Raw genomic sequence first — 23,932 nt, forward strand, 5'->3', positions numbered from 1 at the left:
CAACACTTTCTTTTTTCTTCTGTGTTCCTGTTCCATTTTTATGTACCCCGAACAAAGAAAAAATTCTTTTCATGTTCCTGCCCGACGCCGTCACCGATATCGTCAACGCCTTCCGACTCACACACGGGCGTAAACATGTCAGAAAACATGCTGCTTGTTAATTATACGTGATCTGAGATTGGAGCTTTCTCCAGGCTTAATGTCAGGTTGAGTCCTTGACAGGCAACCGGTGAAGAAGGAAGTATTTGACAGTCTACAAGGGCTGATAACACTTATCCGAGACTGACGGCATCTGTAGGCATGCACTGTACCGCCGGACTGACTCAATGTTGCCCCCTACTGACCGAGAACCGGTCAAGCTCTCAAGGACCAAAAGACAGCGTGACAATACAGAAGATTCACTTGAGCATGAAAGAGAATTCAAAATAATTTCAGATGAAGTGAAACTCCGGTTTTCTGATCTTTATTTACTCCCGGTCTCCTCTGCTCTACTGCGGCAGCTTTAACTCGTCATGAATAAACACACAGGTGATACCTTGCGTTCAATTATTACCTCTGAACTAACAAAAAAAAAAAAAACAGCGCTACCACACATCACATTTTTAAAAAAAAAAAAGACAAAAACAAAGAGACACAGACGCAACACGAAACAGCAGGGAGAGAGGAGGCTGTGACAAGGAAGACGAGAGGAGAAAGTGCAAATTCAAGACGCAGTGAAGTCTGGTCTTACAGAAATGCTAATCGCAGCCGGAGGAGGGGTGGGGGGGGGGGGGGGGGGGGCCGGGGGCGTCTGCAGTGAGAGCGAGGAGGCAAAATGTATTGAGCTATGGCAGAGCAGATAACGGCTCATAGGAGGAGAGCAGCAGAGCTCCTGTGGAGAGTGGAGATGATGAGCGGGGGGGAAAGTGATGGGACAGAGGGGAGACGGCAGCGCTGCACAAAGTGTAACACAGGTGGGCCGAGAGATGTCCGGCCCGAGCTTTGGACACAGATGACAGCATCCTCCACGGCCGCTGTGGAGGCGGATGAACGCCAGAATGAGGCAGAGTGCCTCGGGGCTGCCTCGGGACAGAAGTACTGTAGTGCTCACAATAATAAAAAATCATTTGAAACCTTCTCCCGTGTTGAGGATCCATGTGGAGGGTCTGATACAACCTCTGTGTGAAGGGCGAGTTCACCAAAGTGAGAAACAAATATACATTTCCTTCCTCGTTGGATCACTTGGTGGTGTCTTGACATGCAGACAGTTTTGGTTTCACGTGTCGAGGCTGTGAAAGATTTTGCTCTCGACACTGACATCTTAAAAGACGTTGAGTTTGACACAGATTATTGCTTTGTCTCGATTCCATTCTACATACAAGAAAAGTTTGATGTGTTTGAAGTTTATATACAAGTAATCAACGTGTTTCGCCGTCTTATACAAGCAGGCAACGATGCGATCCATGCACCCTGCTGAGGATACCAACCGGCGTCTTAAGAGTGACGCGACTACACGTTACAGTGAAGTATTTTGCAAAAAAAAAGTTATCTTTGGTGTTCTGAGGCGTCTCTGGAGCTGGTCTACCACCTTTTAACTCAGCTGTGAACACCTTCTCTCTGTGCGCTGCATAATCGAACAACAATGTGCGCTCACAAATAATTTTTTTAATAATATTTGAAGGTTAAAAGCTGCTAAGAATCAATATGTAGTTTAAAAATATGGTTCTGTCAGAGTAGAAGGTGGTTCATGAACGCCTCTCACAGCGGAGGGTTCAGAGTGACAGGGACACGTTTTCAGGAAAAGACCAGCCGCTGTCAATTTTCTTTTCTTTTTTTCTTTTTTAAATAAAATATTTTAATGCATCGAGCACCAAAAATGAAATGTCATTCACTTTCATGGAAATGGGTTGGGTGGCAGAAATCTCAGAGACAGATAAAGTGCTGAAACAGTCGAAAGAAAATTTTAAAGAAAAATAAAAAATCCACAACAATAATCACTTCTTCTTTTTGTCGGGGGGTTGTCGTCTACCGAGCTGAAATGCCAAAGATTCTTTGACTCGGCTTCTCAGGCGAGGAGTAAAGTGGTTCCTTTTAGATTGGAAACATTTGAGAAAAAACTTCAAGATCTCTGCTGTTTGTACAAAAACAAGTGCTTAAAAAGATGTAACCTTGAGCTCCGTGGTAACTGCAGAGATCCTTTTTTTTATTTTTATTTTTTTTTTAAACATACACCGGTGAGCAGTTTTCCCCGACGGTTAAATCTGAAATGAACACAATCGGCTCTACACTGATATCTCAAAGTCAAATCTATCTGCATAGCCAGACACCACTGGACCAAATGTGTTTACTTTACACATTTGGGTGAGCTACCCCTTTAATTTTCAGTCTGCTCTTTTGTCCTGCGATGACGTGACCCACTGCTCCGCACAGAAACCCAAAGTGATGGATGACACCTAACAGTACTATTAATGGTCCCTGATAGTAAACATTGTAACCTTAATACGCCCCCCAGAAGACCCCTCACTTATTCACATTTACATACCCTACAGACACGCACACTCACACACACATACATACTGATATATCTGCCGTATGGTATATATGAGGTATAGTCTGTGTCTAGTCTTCTACTGCATACAGCATGGTAAACAAAACCAGCCGGGAATGACGGACAGGGGCGTTCAAAATCACGGGCCTTCCAGTTTTTTCTCCTCAGCAGAGAGGAAGCTCGGGGAGAGGAGAAGAAGAAGAAGTGAGGGGAAAGAAAGTCGTCGGACTATCTACAGGCAAGAATGGAAAAAGAAAAACAGCGAATAGAAGGTTAAACGCTCGTCGGATATGATTAGTGATCACATTTTTATCGCGTAAGGTGGCCCGACTGCTGCTGGACTCAGACACACGAGAGCCGCAGCCTCTCCTCACGAGTTAAGACGAAGAGACCACACATTCTCTATGCTGCATTCGAGTCTGTCGGAAAAAAAAGTGTAAAAATCAAATACAATTAACTGCAGTTACATTGACAGGTACAAAACAAAACCAAAATCACTTGGTGGTGTGTGTCGTTTTCACTGCGTACATGTAAAAAAAGAAAGATAGAAAGAAAAAAAAAACCCCATATACCAAATAAAGCTTTGTAAATTGCACTCTGATGTGGCACGAGTCCCAGCCCCCCCTCTCCCTCCCCTCCCTCCTCAGTCGTGTGGGATATTTACATTCAGTAGTTCAGTCCAGGATGGAGCCAAGATAGAAAAAAACGACGCGAGTTCTTACAAAGCAGAACTAAATGAGATTTCATTGTCGATTAACAGACACCTGGGCTGCGTCTGATGAGAAGTCCTGGCAGCCTTTTTTTTTTCCTCGCTCCGAGTTCAGCCGGGGTTTTCCGCTGCTCTCGGAGACGTCCACAGTAACAGCTATCGCCTGCCCCCTGCTGTGCAGTCAGTCATGTTACAGTGGACCTTTCCCTCTCCGAGCTGTAGTGTTTGTGGTTCTGCTTGACAAAACAGAGAGAGAGCCAGACATCCCCCCACATCCTCCCCTTTTCTCTCTCTCTCTGTTGCCAGTCTGTGGCCCCGGCGTGGGGGCATGGTTCTTGGTCCAACAAGTCTGGTGAGTTTTTTTTAATTTTCATTATTGCCTCTTTTAGTCCGGACGGCTCTTAGCGCAGTTTGAGCTTGAAGGCGGAGATCTCCATGGGATCCAGGCTGATGGAGGAGTCGTTGGCCAGAGGCGCGCCGGAGTGCATCAGCGTCAGGGACGTGGGCTGGAGCAGCTGCAGGTCCAGGTTCTTGAACAGTCCTGACACGCTCAGCTGCGGAGAGACAGAAGGGATTAGAAAGTCTAAGTTTAGCTAAACGGGAATCAAATTTAAAAAAAAAAAAAAAGCAGTATTCGGGGCGATTTACTGAAGTAAAGAAGCAAAAACAAACTTGCCCCGGTACAAGAAGAAATCCTGCATTAAAAAGTAAAGAAGTATTTGCAAAAGCATGTGCTTAAAGCATCGACAGTAAAAGTCATTATTTATGCACACAGGGCTCGTTTTTACTTATAGTTTTTGGCCTTTTCACAGCTTTATTGACAGGACAGCTTGAGAAAAGGAAAGGAGGTGGGATGAGGGAGAAGAAGGGGAATGACATGCAGCAAGTGGTCATGGGAGACTCGTGTGTGGGTCACATGTTCTACCAGCTGAGCTGCTGGAGCGCCGCCTGCACAAAGACCTCTAGACTGTCTGATACAATCTTTATATAATCTGATCTAAACTTTTCTGTTGGATGAGGGAGAGAGAACTTTAACAGCTTCATACACTGTTTGGGAGCTTAATCTTTCATAAAGCATCATATATTATAAGATGATCGTATGTTTTTATGTTAAATATTAATCTGAAAATTAAATAAAAAGCCATAGCTGACAAATAAAGTCTACAAAGTAGCAAAGAACAGATATATTTTGGTATTCAGGTGATTAACAAAAGTACAGACACGTTTTCAAAACCAATCAAACGTCAGTTCATGCACAAGTTAAAGTTTAATGAGCTTACAGCGTCTATTGTTGTCTTTTGTAAGAGTGTATGTGTGCGTGTGTGTGTGTGTGTGTCCACCCTGACCTGTCCCTGTGTGGTGGTGCAGTTGAAGCCCAGGTTCTGAGCCTCCAGGCCGCAGTCTACCGCCAGACGGTGAAGAATCATGGCTGTGTACGGAGACGGAGACTGGGGGTCCTGCTGCTCACAAACACAAAGACAGAATCAAGTCGGGTCCAATCACAGAATACCTGAAACCAAAAAAGTTGTGTGTGCGTGTCACTTCACCTGGCTCTGGATGCTGCGCAGGTTCAGCAGGTGGAAGTCGCAGGGCAGGATGGACTTGAGCGGGGCGAAGGTTTGCAGAGGAGGGATGCCGCGGCGTTTGGGCAGGACGGGCAGCGCCAGCGCCTCGTGGTTCAGGAAGGTGTTGGTCATGTGACTCAGTATAGACGGGAAGCTGTTTGTTGCACTGTCCATCATCTGTAGGAGGGCAGAGATGAATTTAAACCACAGCGGTGAGTGGCAGTGGGTCATTTATTTTGTCATCACGTCTCTACGCGAGCAACAGGCTCTAATTACTGTGACAGCGCACGAGGTGTGTTTCTAATTCTAGTCCAGACACGGTGCTAATCGATCTATATTGGGTTTTGTTGCAGCCACGGCGCCGTGATGTCATTTTCTTTTAATTGATGGCATTAAAGTGTTTGAAACATTACGCCTGATCTTTTGTGGCAACTTCATCCCAAGTACCATCAGCAGTTTTAGCACAGTGTCGGATGATAAAACCACAACCAATGGCTTCCAGTCTCTGCCAGTGAGTCTTCATTCCGTTGATAAATGACATCATTTGTTACTTTCAATGGCGCTGTTGTAAAGATGGAACGGCTATGAGGTGGAGGGGATCACACACAAAAAAAAAAAAAGGATAAAAAGGAAACTGGCGCTACAGTTCTGACTATGATGAGGGCTAACAAGCATCCTCAGTGTTGCTACGGCAACGTTACCTCTTGAACTCCGTCAGTCAAGATTTTGGAGAGGAAAGAGTGAAACAAGGAGGAGAGTTTGGCAAATACGCCTTCATGCTGAAGGTAATGAAGCGGAAAAAGAGGAGAAAGAGAAGAGATGAGAGGTAAACAACAAAGACAGATGGGATGGTAATGAGCACTGGAAATAAAACATGAAGAAAAGGTGATAATGAACGCAGAATGAAGGACGTTACACTCCACAGAGCTGATGCAGAGTCCTGCCGCACCGCAGAGAAACTTCCCCAGCCTCCAACATCCGCCGTTCCCCCTCCAATCATTTCACTGACCTTGTTGCCCATGGATCTCCTCTCAAGCAGCAGTCGAAAGCGGTTGCCCGTCTTTTTATTGTCCTTCAGGCCCTGACCCAGCCCACGATTATCATCCTGCATCAGCCGCCGGTCCATAATCACTTCGAGCTGGCCTGAAGAGGAGGAGGAGGAGGAGCAGAGGACGACGGCGTTCATACAAAGCCTGTGCAGTGAACTTTCAGATGATTGCTTGATGAAGACGGACGACATTAGCCGTTCGTCCTTTACAAAACGCCCCCATTACTCATAATGATGATAACAGAATCAGCTCAGTACATTAATGTGAAAGCATGAACCTCTTGATGGAGAAAAGGGAGGATTACCCCCCCCCGCCTCAGTACAAAACTATTACCTAAACTGCTAGAGACGGTTAATTAAGAAAAGTACAAGTGCAAAAAAAAGAAATGAATTCGATTGAAACTACGTTAAATAGAGTGTAATGAAGATGCAGACCGTTCTCCAGGCTGCTGACGCCCAGAGACTGAGCTGTGTGCAGCGTGAGGCGGTGGTGGCTGTCCTGGATGTACGCCTGGCTGGGCATGGGGTAGAAGTTGGCCTGCAGGGGGAGCTTCATGTAGTGGCGACGGGGCTGCATCTGCGAGAGGAGATCAAAATGTTAAACGTATAGAGCCAGAAAGATATGAAGTTTATATCATGACGAGGTCAGGGTTGGTTAAAGAGCGACTCCAGACAGTGCAGACGAAAAATAAGCTCAGAAGATTTGAGCTTGGAGGTAGAAGATGGTGCCATTTTATCATTATTTAAGAGCCTTATTATACAGGATCGGCCGTTTGTAAAAACACTACTCAAAGTCGGCACCTTCCCGTAGTTAAACGAGGGACACGTAGTAATATAGGTTTCTGATCGTTTACGCTCCAAAAGCACAAAATCCTGTAGGAAGGTGCCACATTGCAGGATTTTGGGCGAATTCAGCCGGAGCACATGCTTCATCATGTCCGCTGGGCGTTTGTCCGTTTGAACATGGCGTGGCTGAACAACAGACAAACTTGCAGCTCTCACACGAAGAGAAGACGCATAGCAGGCGGGCTAGGGGATGTATTTTGTAGCACCGTCATCGTGCAGAAAAACCTACGTCGGGTCAAATGGGAAAAAAGGTTTTCGGGGGGCTTGGGAAAATAGAATTCTGATCCCAAAACACTCACAGGGTTACAGGGTTAACTACTGGGAAGCTACAGAATACTATGAAAACCTCAAAAATAAAAGATAATGGCCGCACCCTTTAACAAAAAAAAAAAAAAATGCAATTACGCCCCAAAAAAAGGAGAGAAACTCAGCAGCAGCTTTCAAATAAAAAAAAAAAAAAGAACTGACCTGGAAGCCGTTGAGATCTGTGTAGAAGACGTCTCCACTCTGGATGTCGGTGACTAACCGCATTGCCAGCTCCTTGTTGGTCTGATCTCTGATGTCCACCATGGTGGTGATGTCGATCGACAAACCGTCCACCCCTGAAAATACAACGGCATGATGAAACAAACTCATGTCACAGATGGGAAGCAATGGGGGGAAAATGTGATTTGCAAATGCTACTTGGATAGTGTTCAGCGCATTTGTCTGCTAAGAAGTCAAAACCAGGCAGCTGTATCAAATTATAAATTGTCATTTTGTCAAACATATTGGTCCTTTTTTCGTATTGTACCATCTGGCGCCTTTAACCAAACATGAGCAGCCTTTTGCAGAAGCCATTTTCAAAACTGATATGATTGCGCGTTTATTACCTGGCACGTTGTTTATGCGAATCGTCTGCTGGAAATGCTGGTAGTGTGCCACCACCTCGGAGAAGAGCGGCCCCTCCACCACGCGCACCACGGGCGGCTCCTTCTGGTTGTAGGGCTGAAAGCGGGAGGAGAGAAAGTGCAGTCGGGAGATAAATAAGTGAATAAAGAAGGGAGAGAGAGAGAAGTGGAGCCACAAGTGCCTACTGTGCTCGAGCGAATCCTTCGTACTGAGTTGTGTTAAAAAAAAAAATCAATGAGAAGATGAAGCAGCACCCAGTCTGCCTGCCTTCCTGCCCCGAGCACCCCAGCATGATACAATGACACAATACACAAGAGAGAGTCTATCAAAGCCTCCTGAGAGGCAAGTAAACATCTGACATACAGCCGCTGAGAGAGAGAGAGGAGTACCTTTGCTTTCCCATCAGGCAGGAAGAGGTACGCTCCACTTTTGTCTTTAGAGGGACGAGTGCCATACACCATGAACTGCATCTGAACCTTCACTTCCTGAGGATCGTCTTTGCGCTTGATGCTCTGCAGATGGGGGGAAAAAAATAAAGCCATAAAAAAAAGAAGCGGACGAGAACACAGCGAACAGAATTAAAATAAGAGATGAAAGGATGTTTGAGCGGCAACAAGACATGCCATGTTCGCTTTGATCAAGCAGCGAGGGTTTATAGAGAAATCGAGCTCGCAGCTTTACGCCTTCCAAAAGATCAAAGTTAAAAGCGGTCAAGCAGATCCTTAATACAGATATAAAATCTAACAGATTCGATGAAAACACAAACCTCCAGCAGGCCGGTGGTTCCGGAGAAGCCCAGCGTGAGAGACTGGCTGCTGATGTAGAAGGTCTGAGGGTCGGACTGCTGCGAGCGCACGGGAAGCGGGTCGACGGCGCGGGCAGTGACGCCGTGTCCCGACAGCCTGAGCAGGGTGTCGGAGCGGAGCGTCATGGGCGAGTCGGGGGACTCGTAGAGATGGAACACAGCCAGGCCCAGAGGTGGCAGACGGACCATGAATGTCGCCTGGGTGAAGGGTTTGAAAGAAATGATTGGATATCCATAAAGCGGCGCTGTCATATACACACACACAAATGTGAAAATGTGTTGTTTTCCTTGTTAATCTGAACAAAGAGTGTTGACCATAAGGCGTTCATTAGATGGGAAAAGCATTTACACATTAGCAACAACGTGCTGTAATTAAACAGATGAGAGATGAGTGTTAATGAGGCTGTATTTCTCCGTTTCATTTAAATTCATTACATTCTGTGGGTGGAGAGAAATTCATTTCAAATTAATCCACAGGGTGGAGGCGAGCAAATGGGTTTTTTTCTCTTAATTTTTTATACTTATGCAGCCGTTTCATTGGATGTTTTGTTTTCATTTCTAGAGGGGCTGGGTAAACAAAAACACATCAGTTCTCGTACTCGCTTTCAGGTTAATCACCTCAAGAAACCTACATCGTCATATCCACCACCTGAGCTGTTGCAGTCGATTCTATGAGTCAACGCTTTGTGTCATGAGGAAGGCAGGATGAGCAGAAACGTTCCTAGTGAAGCTTAACTCACCAGGCGAGATACAACTATGACACATTTTAGATTGTACAAAGATTTGTGCGCCGGTTCACTCTCCCGTAACATTTTCAGATTCCCGACAGACAAAATTGACGCAGCATGCCATGCGATATTGTTTTATGCCCATGTTATCTTCCTTCTCGTCAAAACCTGCTGCTCACATTACCCGCAATGCAACCACACCGCTGGGCGGTTCAGTCAGTGAGTTTGGTTGTTTATGCTCGTAGAGGCCAAAACAATTTCGAGCTGTTGGTTCTTAAGCAGAGATTAGAAGTGGGCTACAGAGAATCTCATTTCTTACTCACTTCTACTTCGCTGCTAGTCTTCGGCCTCGACGGACGCCGACTCGAGAGACATAGTTCGAGGCAATCTATCAGACTTACCACGTTTCCTTCTGGAGCCACAAAAGGCTTTATATAACTTTATTTAACTTGCAGCATGAAGCAGCACTCCCCAAGAAGGCTTCAAATCTATTTTTCTTCTAACTTAAGCACACAACTGTAATGACTTCGTACCGAGCGCACAGCAGCCGGCGCGGACGCTGATGAAATTTGCCTCTTACCTCAAATACCTCCGCGCTCATTTGACTAGCAGAGCTCCACTGAGCGCTCAGCTGCACCGGGAGGGTCTGTCCGTCCTCCGTTAGCACCCGCACCTTCACCGTGTTGACTAACACCGTCACCGCACACAGACGCTCCTGCTCGATGGGGTTGAACAGAACCAGGTACCTGGTAGAGAGATGGAAAAAAAAAAAATAAAAAAAAAAGCAATCAGAGGCACAGGATGGTGGAGGAGTTGCTGAGGTAGGAGGCGGAGGAGATGAGAGGGGATGCTGATAATACCTCGGTCCTGCTGGGTCCAGCTCGATTAGAGTGCGCTGAGGCAGAGAGTCTTGAGTGGCGCGCCTGTCGTCCTAGAAAATGAAAAACATAACACGGCTAAACACACCGAAATACTTTTGCGGTTTTACAAACACATTACCATACAGTGGAGGAAATGTACCCTCCGTGTTTTGGGTTTTTTTTTTTAGCTCGTACCGTCTCCAGGAAGGGCTCCGTTTGGTAAAAGCGATAAAACTCTTTGTTTTTCATCACCAGGAAATGAGCAGCATTGATGATTACTCTCTTCAGGCCGATGAGTGAACGCAGTAATCTAGGGAGGAAGGAGGAATCAATGGCTCACTGCAGCAGTCACAGCTTGTTATTTTGCTTCAGAGTATTGAACCGGTGAGTTTCAAAATAGCCACAGAGACGAGGGCAAAATAAGGGGGGGCAAGGTTTCTCAGTTTCGTGGAAATTGCATGAAAAGATACAAGAATCCAATCTCTCCGATCCACAACAGCACCTCTTTCTAGACCCTCAGATTCTTACTTGGTGCCGTAGTCGATCACAACATTCTCTTTGGCAGTGCCGGTGATGGCGTCGTGATGCTGAAAGAGGCCGACAGACCGCCTGGCATCCACCAGCAGGGCGTAGTCTGAGACCGGGTAGCGTCCTTCCATGCCAGCATGCCGAGCGTTGGCAACCGCCAGGCTGTAGAGGATCTCTGCCCCCCTGGAGGGAGATCAACAAACAGTTATCGGCCGGGGAGTCTTTGGGTATACAGACCTTTACACTTAAGTCTGACTTTTGGACCAGAGACAATTTCTTATTCAAGCTTTGCAGGTCAGTATAAATGTGAGTACATGTGGTTCTGTGCAGAGGTAGGTTTAACGTAGAAATATGGTTATACGTAGGCATTTGCGTCTCTCCCTTACAATCAATCATAGGCTACGATACGGTTCGATTGGTTTCCGCTAGATACGATACAATCCGACACAATTCTTTGTTTCATGCAGAGATTCATTTTCGAAGTGTTTACTACTGTAAAACTCAAAAGCAACTGCGAGCAAGCAACTGAAAAAAGCGTTTAATCTCCGTGTCTTCGTCTTTCCCGTTCTTGCTAGAGCTAGATTTGACGGCGCATTGGAAATGTTGCCGGCGTTCTCTCCAGAGTCTCACAAACTTTTACATGAGTTCAAAGAGGCTGTGAGGAAGCAGCAGCACAGCAGCTTCACTCGACTGGTTCATGACTTTACAAAATCAGGCCATCGACCGGTTCACAGTACAGTCAGATGGATCCAGAGCTCCACGAGTCAATGAGGTCATATCTTTTCCCAATCATATCCGTAAATTGTTACACCTCTAGTTAGTAAAGCAAGTTAGGTTTATTTACATTTTGCCAACAGGTTGTGTGCAAGTACAAAGTAATAAGACAGCATTAGGTTCAAGGTAGATTTAAAGATTGGAAACTTTAGAAATACGAATATGGATGAGAATAAAATTTAGATGAAAATGTTTGTATCATAAGATCTAAAAATTCAAATAAAGGCAGATTTACTCACTTTTAATATTCATAACATTGAATTTAAGAGAGACTTTCTTAGGACCTTCAGACACTCAAACACCAAAACTTTCCTCTGAGACAGATTTTCATACATAAACTTAAAAGAATGACTTGCATCATGCCTTCAATTAGCATACAGGATCTATTCCCAGTGGACTACTCCTACAGCTTGTTTGCAATGCAAAAAAGAAACAAATAGCCTTCTGTCGCACTCTCTCACTCAGGCATCTTCCACATGTACAAGGGTGTATTTTTGGAGACGGGCTTAAACCAAAAAACAGCCTGTCCAGACGTGCAGTCAATCACCATTTTAGAAATCGTCTCCGTCCTTAGTAACACGTCTGAAAACGCATGTTACGTGGCCATAATCAGGAAGCAGATTATATATTCTGTTGCTGGTTGCTTAGTTACAGAAGATGTAATCAACAAGGCAGGGAAATGTGTCTGCTCTTCACAAAATCCTCCTGGGCAATGCCATTTCTTATTATAACAACGTCAGCAGCTGTTTTAATCTCTTTTCCGTCGTCATGTTTTGATATCACTTTGTACATTGACAGGAATGGATGTCATCTCATCTATATTTAGAAAAAGAGAGACACTAAATCAAATACTAACCCAATATCAGAGCACATGCTCCAAATCCACATTTGCCAAAGCTAGATACACTGATAAGGCCCAATTAGGAAGCAAACGTAGGAGTATGTGTCACAGTTTCCAGAAACGCTCAAGCTGAGTTTCTGAATATGTTCACCCAGGAAGGCACGTTCCAAAAGTTCAGCTTTCAGTGACCCGCAAATGCTGTTTGTGTTTGTACAAAAGGCCAAAATGCGTAGGAAAAGCTTCAGGAAAAACGCCGGGCCCTGAACAGCAACAGTGTGATAAAAGCACTGCAGGTTGTGGTTGCCAGTTATCAGTTAAGTGAGATTAAATCTGCCTCACCTGAGGTGCGACTCTATCACACGATCCAGGCTCTTGTAAAAGGGCCGAGAGGTGAAATAGCCGGTCCAGTAGTGGTCTTCACGGTCTGCGTAGGCAAAGAAATCTCCGCTGAGCACCGGGAACTCAGCGGGTCTGGATCCCTGGGCCACTCCGTTCGCTTTGTACACAGCATTGAAGTAGTCTGTGAGAGTCCCAAACTGAGCCTGGAGGACACAGACGGCACAAAACACACACTTTACTCAAACACAGCTGAACAAAAAAGAAGAAGAAAGGAAAAATGTCTCATTATCGGAGCGTGTGGCTTTCATCTAACAAGGCATCTTCTGAAGCAAACATCCAGTCGTGACAGATTCTTTGTTTTGTCAGCAAGTTAAAAAATCCACTGCATGATTCATTATCACAAGAAGCGTTGTATACTGAGAGGCACAAACACAATGGGAAAAAAAGGCGACGCGGTTTGTGACAGTTGACAAATTATTTTCTCACTTGTACGTGCATCTCGGGGTGAGAATTCATGTAGTCAAACAGCTTCTGGTAGTTGATGTACTGCTGATCCCATTCCAGAGCCTTGTCGTAGCGGAAGTCATCTCCCAGGGGCACGAGAAGCACCTTGCTGCGGTACAGTTTGGACTTTTTGCGGTACTGATCCAGGAGGAGCTGTGCCCTGGTTGAGGAGAGGAAAGAAATGACTGAGAGGACATGTTTCTTGGCATCCAAACTGCGCTGCTTTGCATACGGCAGTTCTGGAAGAAATCGCCATGACCTTGGAGGGAAGAGGATGAAATTAACCCTGGGGGTGTTTTCCATTAGCACCAGAAATATGTCCTCGGGTAAGTTCTCAAAGGCAGCTTAATGTGACTGTGAGGCTATCTGCAGTCTGCGTCTGTCTCCCTCCGTTCATCCACCTTCTCTGGCTGCTGTCACTGGCACGGGCTCAAGTTTAGTTTATTTTTAAAAAAGGGACCAGCAGAGATAACAGAGTTTCAACAACACTGCCCAGTCTGCTCTGTGTATGTGTGTGTGTGTGTGTGTGTGTGTGTGTGTGTGTGTGTGTGTGTGTAGCCAAATTCCAATACCAGAAATTTAGGACATTTTTTTTTTTTTTTGTTTTACATGAAACAAACTTTCTGGTGAGGATTCCATAACTTTGGCATTTTAAAACAAGACCAATACAAAGCAGGACATTTTCATGTATGTAAACTATGTTTTCAAACATATTTTTGGATTCTGGCTTTGGACTTTTCTTGTTATTCAACACTATTATTTTATAATTATTGACGAGTCTGCCCCAAATTTTCTCAATCAATCAATCAATCAATTGTTGGGATGTCTCATAATCACAATTTCCTTGGTCTCGTCATTCAATGATATGCTCATATCAGATGAAGAAAACCAGCTACTGAGAACAGAATAATTGTTTTTTTTTTCCTCAAAGACTGACTTAGGGCCCGTGTCCATGTGATGCTTTTTTCCCCAAGTTCTTCCTAATGAGGAGAGAGCACATGAGGCAGCATGCAGAGCAGCGTGTTTTGTCAGACCGCGCTGGCTCGATTGTGCAGCCGCTCCGGGCGCTTCAAGTTGAAAAGGTTTGATATTCTCAGAAAGATGGGGATCGTCGAAGTCGCTCTTTTAAAAACCAACCAATCATATATTCGATGGGGCTAAAGTAGCCAAGAAGATGAAGGAGATGCTTGTCCTGACGGTGTTTGTTATGAGAGAGCCCAATTATTGACACTGAACGTTGCTGATGAGCCATATCAGCTCTGATATACAACAACAATAATATATCCGCAATAATCAAACTTCAGCTGCTGTACTGGATCAGTCTAGCTTTAATCTGTGATCTCTTTTGGTACATTTCAGTGGGAGTGTATCAAAACAAGAATGTTTCCCTTACATCTGCAAAATATGATTTGTAGGCCAAGGCATCTCTGCAGCACCACAACGCTTCATTTAGGATAATATGTAGTGACACTTTTCAATTTCAATAAAGCTTTGAAGAATCGTCCAACCCTACTCTAATTCTAAAATGCCTCTACGACAAAGTCAGGCTGGACTTAGGAGTCATCACCGTAAGTAAGAGTCTTACCTCTCTGCTACGTTGGCCTCCACCACAGCTTTTGGCGGGACTTTCCAGGGACAGTTTATCCGACCACCCGGTAACCTCTTGAAATCGAACTGGCAGCAGATCTTGGGGTCGGGCCCACAGGTATGAGGCACGTCGTAGCTGTAGAATGGCATCATGTGGCAAAACATATCTGTGCTCGACCCAGTGTCTGCAAAAGCAGGACAGACAAAAAAGAAAATCAAATGGCATGAGAGGCGTCGATTGTTGACAGTAGCCTCTGAAGAGTGTTCTGCACTGAGTAAGGATTGTATTTGTGATCAGAGACACACCAGTGCTCAGACACATGTTTGCCGCCCACATTTTTTTTTTTTAATCAGGACCATCAAAGAATTTCTGGATGAAGCGGCAAATAGTAAAAAGGGAACACTTACAAAATGAATCCCTGAAAGAACTATCAATATTTGATCATATCTACCCGTGTAATAATGGAGGATTTTTACATTAGGAACAAATGGGCAGTAATTCTTCAGCAGATGTCCAATTCATTAAGATATAATAATGAAGATAGGTCCTCTGAGGCTATTATGCTCTGCTTGTGCTTCCAATAGGCCACGATGACAAGTGGCATGACTCACTCTGCAATGAGCTTAACACAGATAAGCGCATGAATCAGATGACTGTTGCTGGCTCCGCTCCACTCACCCCAGGACTGCCTCCACATAAACTCCAGGCTGCGGGTGGAGGCAAAGTGTTTCTTGATGGAGTAGTGGACCCTCTGGATGAGCATGCTGGTCAGGTTGGCCCTCTTCAGCAGATAGGGCATCGTGGCGCTGTGCCCAAAAGGGTCTACCGCCCACCCGCTGCGAGGAGTTATACCTGCGACAGCCGGCGGGAAGCAAGACGCTTGGGGTTATGTTTGGATAAAAAAAAGGAAAGGGTGCATGTTTTAGAAAGTCATTCTCCTCAGCAGGGAGCGCTGAAAAGTAGCACAGAGTGTTTTATCGCCCGCTGAGTGAGAGACAACACATGCAGGATGATGAGCGCCGGGAAGACTGCTCTGATTGCAACTTTAGCCTCAGAGAGCAAACATCCTTAGATTTCACGCAGAGAACAGAGCATCTCAAACATTTAAGCATTGGCAAAATTGAACGAAAAAGGCTTGTGAAAGGAGACTGATTGTGCACCTAGATTTCTCTCCAGCCACTGGTGTCCCTCAATAAGCTGGTCTATCATGGCAAAGTAGTGAACGTTGGCTTCATCCGTCATCACCCATCCTCCTGTCACGATCTCGAGCTGCCCTCCGAGGATCAGTCTGTTGAACACGGGAGAGGATTAAGAAAGCAAGGTGAGGATAATCTAGCCCTAAAGTAGGAGAGTCCCATTAACCAGATAACAAGCTATTTGTAGAGCTACCACAATCTGCCAGCAGATACTAGCCATTGTGTAAAATACTGTATTTCAAGCCAGCGGGCATCAGAGAAACATCAACCCGTTCGCAGATTTTAGGTGGGGATCTTAAAGGCGCGCTTCACTGAGCTGTGACTCACTTGCGCATAGCCTCCTGCTTGTGTACGTCTGCAGTCTCCCACCACTTGGAGAAGAATGAAATCTCGGACCAGATGAACTTCCGGCGAGGATCCTCTGCCAGCTTCACCACCATGTTGTTTAAAATGTGCTGCGTCTGGTCTGTGAAGTACTTGTCAAAAGTCTTGATCCAACCTAACGAGACAAGAAGATATAAACGAGAGCGGTTTACACGGCGGCTCGTAAACAGATTGTCCACCACAGCTTGGACCGTCTCCTGAAACGATACACCTCTGTGCAGCACAGCCCACCTCCCCTTTATCTAGCAGGCTGGTACTATGACGAGACAGGGGCAGGTGAGAGATTCAGCTCGGTGGAAAAAAGTGCTGCAACGGATCAAAAATAAAACTCATATTTTATTCAAGTGGAGCTGTTCCCCTCAGAAAGCTATTTAGCAGAGTGGTTTCAAAGAAAGCGACTAAAACGCACTGTAGAGTTTGCAACCGTAAAAAAAAAAAAACTCAGCCTAAAAATGTCCTGTCAAATATTCATCTCACGTATTGTGGGCCGATATATTTCGTAGAGATCAACGTTCAAACTCATCCTGCAGTTTAATCATAAGAAATGACACTCAAATGGTGATAGTGAAGTGAATGAGAGCTCATAGTTTTTTTGAGAGCGACAGGACTATTTGCTGCAGTCGCACTCAGTGTTTGACCTGCTTACCTGAAGTTGACTTAAACCCCTAAAGCCCCTACTTTGTATTCAAAGAAATGATCCTTTTACCAGTAAACCTGCATTCACGTGTCTTCAGGCTAACTGCAGTCTGTAAGCTGCATAAGAAAATGAGTGAGGAAAACTTTGCAGCAGCAGAGTTGAATCCAATGCAGCTCCCAAACGAGGGCTATTCCCACTGTTGAAGAATTTTACAGGTCTCTGCAGCCTGTCAACATATCAATAACTGTCAACTTAGCAAGCATGTGGCAGGCTGGTAAACAAGTTTAATGGAAATGTCAGTCCGTAAAAAAAACATCTCAGCCAATCAAACCTATAAATAGGTACAGTTTTCCATTGCCAATATCTCTGTAATTCTATTGTTTGTGTCTGAGCCGTCAATCATGTCAGCATTATGCAGATAACAATAATGAGAACAAATGAAACGAATCTTCACTAGCCCTCCTGCTCAGGTAAGGATTCGCTGGAGCTGGTTCGACTGCTGACAAGAAGCCATTTTTAGCCTGAGTCTCGAGATGCATTTCAATCGGAAAAACTCCCAAAGGCACCGAGACGTGTACAGCTTTGTGTTACGCCCCCCCCCTCACAACTCACCCGGATCATTGTGGGAGTGTGGGACCACAAACACTTGCAGCGGCTCATTGTCCCACTCGTCGGGGTCGTAAGTAATGTCGAAGCCCTGTTTCCATACGCCGCCGTCAGGGTTGTCAAACTTGAGAAGGGAGTACACATCCAGCATCTAAAACGGAACACCAACTCATCGTGAGCTCACTAGACACGCCACAGTAACAAGTATGCAGTAGCCATCTGAAATTAAAACGACAAGCAGCTCAGTGACCTCACCTGAACGTCTGCTTGGCCACGGCTGCCTGCAGCAAATTGGCAATCCTGGGGCTTGACAGCGAGGAAAGTGGGGCGGCCGTCGAAGGGGAGCACCCAGGAACCGTTGGCACTTCTGAACGGCAGGTGGCCGCTGGGAGACACAGCTCCTGTGTCTGTGAGCTCCATCACAGAGTCCTTTATGTGGCTGATGATTTGGTGGTTTTCCTCCAGGAGCTGCTCCAGCTGCTCTATCCGGTTCTGCAGAACCGAGATTTGGCTCTGAAACGCCGACAAAAATAATAAATCATGCAGCTGCGTAACGTCATAAAACATCTGTTATCCAAACCCACATTCTTCTTCTCCGTCACAGTCGGTAAACTTTAGTTTGACGACTACAAATTAAGACGATCTGTGATGAAAGATCACCCGATTCAGCCAAGATAACAAAGGGCGGTGTGAGATTAATCAGCCCTAAAGAGTTACAAATTATATGAGTGTAATAAATAAATAAATAAATAAATATTGAGCCTTTTGTTCATGATTACAAATTATAAGACCAAAGTAAACTTTATGCTAATTTGTGCTTTGATCAAACTTCTGGTGCATCAAAACAAAACAGGCAAAAAGAAGTGCGACAAAACTAACTGCAGGCGAGGGGTTTCACACAACATACAGTATGCACGAGCACTACAGTGATTATTCTTACCCGTGGAAAGTTCCCTCCATTCTGTCGCCTTGCAGGATCATGTTGGACTCGATCCAACATCAGATACAGTGAGAACACAGCCACACAGAATATGGCCCCTCCACACACTGTCACCTGTTTCCTCAGCTTCATCCTCCTCTGGAGCGGTCTTCTTTCCGGATTAAAAAAAAATAAAAAATGACCTTGACAGAGGTGTTTTTTTCCCCCAGCACAGAGAAAAAAAAAAGTCCTTGAGTAAACTTGAATGCAATCCCTCACAATGCGGACAAAATGATGGGAAGTAAACTGCTACACCAGTATTGAAGGTTCGGCGCCACTCATGCGATGCCTCCAGCCTCCATTCACCATACTGGAGACCACAGCGAAGCGGGCTACGGCAGCAGTGGCAGTGGACAAGGGTGCTAAATCAGCAATAGCTGGCAAGCAGTCTGTCAGCTTTGGCCAAACCACAGCCACCGGTGGGCTCCTTCAAAGTAGCCCTTGTGCTCGACCATCCAAACTGATGAGACTGCAGGAAAAGAAAAAAAAAAAAAAAAACAAGCGCCACACAGAAGGGGCTCGAACAGGGACTCTAGTGTCCCAGCAGCATGATGTGTGTCTCTGTGGGCCTGCTCCGCCAGTCCAGTCCCCACTACCACAGCACTGTTTAATCCTCCAGTGCAGCCCTTTTGCTTAGTTGGCCTCCAGTGCAATAACAGTCTGCACACTAGGCTACAACAGCGAGAAGAAATGGGCTGAGAAAAGGACCAACTTGGCTGAGAGCAGCAACTTTTTTTTTTTGTCAAGCAAGGCCTCGATTCTTCTTTCCCGAAACAGCTCCAGGAATTAAAATGAGACAAATGTCATTCTTCTCTCAGAAGCATAGATGCAGCATATCTACTGCGGCAGCCTGGGCAGACCGTCTGTCCTCGATCGTGAGCGCCAAGTTGAAATCGCATCAGAGGGTCTTCTTTAGCTGTTGGGAAAGGTTTTGATTAATGGAGCATACAATAATATGTATCCAGCCTTTCAGAGAGGGACTGCCGCTAATGAGAAGCACAAGTGAAAGGAAGTGTGTGGGAGAATGAGAGACTTTTCTTTTTTTTTGATCTGACAAATAAAGTCAACAAGAGGGGGAGCGGGGATCAAGCGCAGCACAGTGGCCTGTGTTTCCTCACAGCACTAATAGGTGTTCTTGTTTCCTTCTGTGAGCAAATCCAACAGGATCATAATCCGCTCACTTCTCAGGCTGGGACTGTCTTAGCATTACCCACAGAGGGCTGGGATAATAACCTGGCACTTACACTTCCTCGCACTGACTGAAATACAGCCTCACTGCCAGAGGGAAGACAATTACTTCTCAAGACCATTTGGTGGACCACATGAGGAATATATCCAACATGAAAGGCTCTGTCAGTCGGGATGCCTGACGGGGATAAAGACTACAGTCCTGCGTTTGTTTGACAAAATGTAAATGAGGCACAAATCCCAAGCTGCTCACATGATGGCGTGTTAAAAGCATAAAGGCAGACATCCTGAATGGATATTGACTCTGGAGTGGCACCTTATTTATTCATTAACTTGAGAGACTTTTAGTCTGCTATCGCTGGGCAGACAGCCAGTTAACGCTGCATGGCTTCAAACTTAACAGCACCAACATACCTGCATTTATACACTTATCCCGTGTAAGCACACGTACACACCATACAGTTAACACATACATGTAGTTAACCCACCAGCTACATTAACAGCACTCTGTCAAACTTTAATAAACCCGGTTACTTACACATAAACAGACGTTTGACATGACGAATGTGTAGCTGACTAAGCTAGCGCTAGCAACCAGATGTTCCATGATTAAGTTACCACATCAACACGGCTGGTTTACGAGCTAGCTTTAGGAGTCAGACAGCGTTACTACGAGCATTGTCGTGTCCTGGTGAATCTTTGGCAAACAGCGGTCACGTCTGCCTCCCTGCCCTGAGAGAGAGACCTGTGCTGCATGGAAGATTCATGTCAACCGTTACAATCGATAGCAAGTACTGGCTTGATAACATTAAGACAATACGTGACTGATATCTCCCGGCTAACCATCCCACTTTCCCCTCTCATCTAAACATCGGCGAACATTCACTGACGACCTTGGGACTGTCTCTTTGTGAACAAAATGAGAAAAAAATCTGACGTTACCCATCAAAGGAGAGTAATCCGGAAGAGTGGAGAGCCCAGCAGTGTGCGTGCTTTTAGCTCCGGGCTGACAGATTACCAACTGAGCGAGCTAGCTTTAGCCGCTAGTACCGCTGAGCTGCCGCAAAGGATTGTGGGAAGAGAGGGGCTTGCGCATCGGGCGGTGATTGGTCGGACAGCTTCAGCAGCTTGTGAAAGAAAATGCACCAACCTTTAATCTCTGGACTCAGTGTGTAAATATGAGCGTCTGCATCGCAACACGAGTGTCCTCCACGTGTTTTTACTATGACACGGATACAAATCATAATAAATATTTATAGTGAATTAAAAAAAAATTAATAATAGGCAGTAAACAGGCACTTACAGTCACATGTATGTACACTGGCAGTGATCATAACCTTTACAACCAAAGTCATTCACAACATATTTCCACATGCTTGTGTCTGAAACGACCTACTTACCTGTGATATTTATAGCAAGTTAATGGTTGTAATATTTAAAACAATCTACTCAGCAGTTCAGAGACAGAATAGTGCCATACTGTAATGATACACCTCATTACTGTTAAAGGGCAATTCATTTACAAGATGAATAGCCCCTCTGGACTTAATTCACAATGAGGGCTGTAAATCATCCCCATTAACTGATGCATTGTCCCTGGGAAGACACGCTGCAAACTTGCAGTGTCGTACGTGGGTGGCTGTTTTTGTTTCCAGTGCAGAATAATCAGTCTACGAGCGAGAAGAATCACATAGCCTATTACACTGTGTGGGCTGTACTCGCGATAGTGGGTCACAACTGCATCTGGTTTGTTCATCTGTTCCGATAAACCAGACACAGCCTGAAAATACAGACGTCCAGAGATTACATAAGTGTGGGAATGATTAAAGAAATGCTCTACTAAAGGCAAGTGAGTTACTCTACATTTTCCTCTGTGCTTCTTTTTCTGAAACTTTCTGGCAACATTTTTTTTTTTTCAAAGCCTTATTCAGCATGACCGTGTTCCACAACTACTAGACGATTCTCTGAGAGTTTTCCCTCAGTGAGCTTCTGATTAAGTTGTTGTACATTAATTAATCAGTATAGGCTTTACATGGTGTACAACAAATGAAGTCACTCTCCAATACACTTCATAAATATGGTCTATTCCTATGCGACAGAACGCAAAACCACAAGTGTAAATTGTGTCAATAACCCTGATTAATGCTGAATATGTTCCACATTCTAATTCAGTAGTAGTGTGACACATATTAACCCATACAGGTTCTATAAGTCTTGAAGCTAAAAAGCAAGAGTTAGAAAGACTTAAGAGAGGAGTTATCTGGACACTATAACACTTGTACTTTTGTGTTTTGTTACATGGGAATACATCACACCCAGATTTTTAAAAAAGGCAGGTGCTCAGTCAAAAAATGAGCAAAACATGAAATAAACAAGACAAAACAAATCACACTCACACACTTGCATGGCTCCAATATCCACTTGTTTAATGCACTATGGTGTAGCTGTTTCTAGCAATACATACTGCTTTTTTCTTCAATGTAATTCTGAAGGGAGTATGATTCTTATTTTTGAGCCAAGACATTGAAGATTGTAAATAATGTAAAACAAGTGCTTTACTTACTATCAGTAAGCATTGATTAGGGGTTTATTGAGGGAAAACGCACTTAGTTAATGGCCTGATTGAAGAGTATGGTCATGCAGAAAAAGGTATTAATAAATGAAAAGAAAATGACTAATAAAGAGTCAATATGCTGCTTATTTGCATGTGAATTAGCGACCTTAATATCAAGTTTAACCATTTTTCTTATCAATGTTTTTGTATTTGGAGTGTGTGAGAGTGAAGTATCCAGAAAATAATAGAAAACATCTCACCTCTTGTGCTCTCAGCAGGCAGTTGCAGTGGCCGCTTTTGAGAAAAAACATTCCCCTCTTATTTATGGGAAATCTGGATAACGATTTGTGCGATCCCATGGATGATACTGAATATGTCTAGGAGTCCAATTAGAGTAGGATCATAACTTCTTTGAGCCATGATGGAGGTTAGTTTTATCTGTCTGGGGCACCACTTATTTTTTTTTACATTCTGACTGTTTGGTGTGAGAGACGCAGAGCTTTAAAAATTTGTGAGACGTAAAGTTATGTCACCATTAACTTTTATAATGCCATTGTAGAGAGACTACTGTGACCCATGAACTGGCTCCCTGAGCCATTTGCCTTAGACAAAGGGGCCAAAGCAGTGCTGTGTAGTCGCTACAACAGCAAAGCTGAAAGCCAGTCTTCCTGCTGCAGAAAATCGAACACCATTGTTCAGGTAAGCGACACCTGAGAGGCCCAGTGAGGGACACGTAGGCCCGATGATGCCTTGCAGGTGAGTCCCATAGTTGTGTGTTCTTTTAATAGCTCATTCAGGAACTCTTGTGTGTTTATGGAAACAGGAACTAGGCTGACACTTCAATAATTAATTAGAAGATTGTGTGGGACATGACAGGAGCAGATGGTGTTGTTTTGGTTTTGCTCCAGTCACAAGAGACTGCTAACCTTTCAGTGGATCTGCAAAACCATTCTAAATGGGTTATTTCAGGCTTAAGGCTACCAGAAAGTACGCCACTAATGACAGAGTTCTACTCTGAAAGCATAATCTCTTACGCAACACAGTCGTGATAAGGAACCGATGTTTGCTCAGCTGGTTTTGATTTTAGGACCAGGGCTATTCTCCCCGTTGGTCCCCATTGCTGTCGCTGAGTCTCATGGATCTCCTGTGGATCTGGTATATACGAGCCCTCACAGCAAGCCCACCCCTTAGGAAATATATACTATCTACGCTGGATATTCTTCTAAAGTCACAAAGCTGCTATGGTAATGTGAGAGTCTTAACAGGAGTACCTGAATGCAATGCCCAAAGGGAGCCACCTTGTCTCCGTGGCAACAGAGGAAACAACACAATGGTGCTCGGCTGTCCCGGTAAACGAGAGTTCCCAGGTGACCAATGTAGGAAACAACATACCAGGACACTTCCTTCTTTAGTCTTGAACTGAAAGGAGACACTGTTGTGAATACGCTGCTGAAACTCTCTCGTAAAGGCTCAGAGTTCAGTGGGTTATTTTTTTTTTATTTTGCTCAAAAAAGTGACATAGTGATTCTATTTGTCACCATACATACAAAAAAAAGAAAAAAGAATATGTGCCCCTATAAACCTATTGAAGTGTACATGAGCATACTTTTGTTGTACTGGCACTTTATGCGACGTCATATCTTACAGTTGTAGTGAGTTCTTTTATTGTTTAATGTTTAACACACCCTAAGAAGTGCTGCATTGTTCCTCCTAGGTTAATATTAAATGTATTTGAAAGTCCTTTAAGAGTTTCATTAAAAGTTAGTAAATCATTTGATAATACTTTGTAGATCTGTTATAAGACAAACTGTTGGGTTGCCAGGTTGTTAAAAAAA

General features: G+C 44.6%; 1 protein-coding gene across 4 annotated transcripts; it reads right to left on the reverse strand.

The window, feature by feature from the left end:
* Positions 1–436: 436 nt before the first annotated feature.
* Positions 437–20,616, reverse strand: man2a2 (mannosidase, alpha, class 2A, member 2). 4 transcript variants are annotated; one of them, XM_030426378.1, is made up of 24 exons: positions 20,486–20,616; positions 18,317–19,271; positions 17,632–17,889; positions 17,383–17,527; positions 16,077–16,248; positions 15,714–15,841; positions 15,232–15,405; positions 14,551–14,737; positions 12,948–13,125; positions 12,462–12,664; positions 10,508–10,690; positions 10,175–10,289; positions 9,980–10,050; positions 9,700–9,865; positions 8,353–8,589; positions 7,976–8,098; positions 7,568–7,682; positions 7,164–7,297; positions 6,285–6,426; positions 5,811–5,944; positions 5,503–5,580; positions 4,784–4,978; positions 4,583–4,693; positions 437–3,790 (listed from the first exon to the last, which is right to left on the reverse strand). In XM_030426378.1, exons 2-24 carry the CDS (start codon positions 18,446–18,448, stop codon positions 3,638–3,640), a joined length of 3,534 nt encoding a protein of 1,177 aa, XP_030282238.1. In that variant the 5' UTR covers positions 18,449–19,271; positions 20,486–20,616; the 3' UTR covers positions 437–3,637. The 4 variants fall into 4 exon arrangements, with proteins under 4 accessions (XP_030282238.1, XP_030282237.1, XP_030282241.1 ...); XM_030426377.1 differs by having other exon boundaries at positions 4,583–4,696; XM_030426381.1 differs by lacking the exon at positions 5,503–5,580.
* Between the last annotated feature and the right edge of the window lie 3,316 nt (positions 20,617–23,932).

This window comes from Sparus aurata, chromosome 8 (genome assembly GCF_900880675.1).
Source record: "Sparus aurata chromosome 8, fSpaAur1.1, whole genome shotgun sequence".
In the NCBI taxonomy this organism is placed as follows: domain Eukaryota; kingdom Metazoa; phylum Chordata; class Actinopteri; order Spariformes; family Sparidae; genus Sparus; species Sparus aurata.

Bases quoted from the DNA above. Each gene is read 5' to 3' on its own strand.
- man2a2 (XM_030426377.1), bottom strand. From the start codon at position 18,448: ATGAAGCTGAGGAAACAGGTGACAGTGTGTGGAGGGGCCATATTCTGT. The intron at 13,126-14,550 runs GTAAGACTCTTA...CTCCTCAACCAG, and splicing joins GAGGCCAACGTAGCAGAGAG to GGCACAGCTCCTCCTGGATC. The intron at 6,427-7,163 runs GTCAGTTCTTTT...CTCCTCTCGCAG, and splicing joins CAGATCTCAACGGCTTCCAG to ATGCAGCCCCGTCGCCACTA.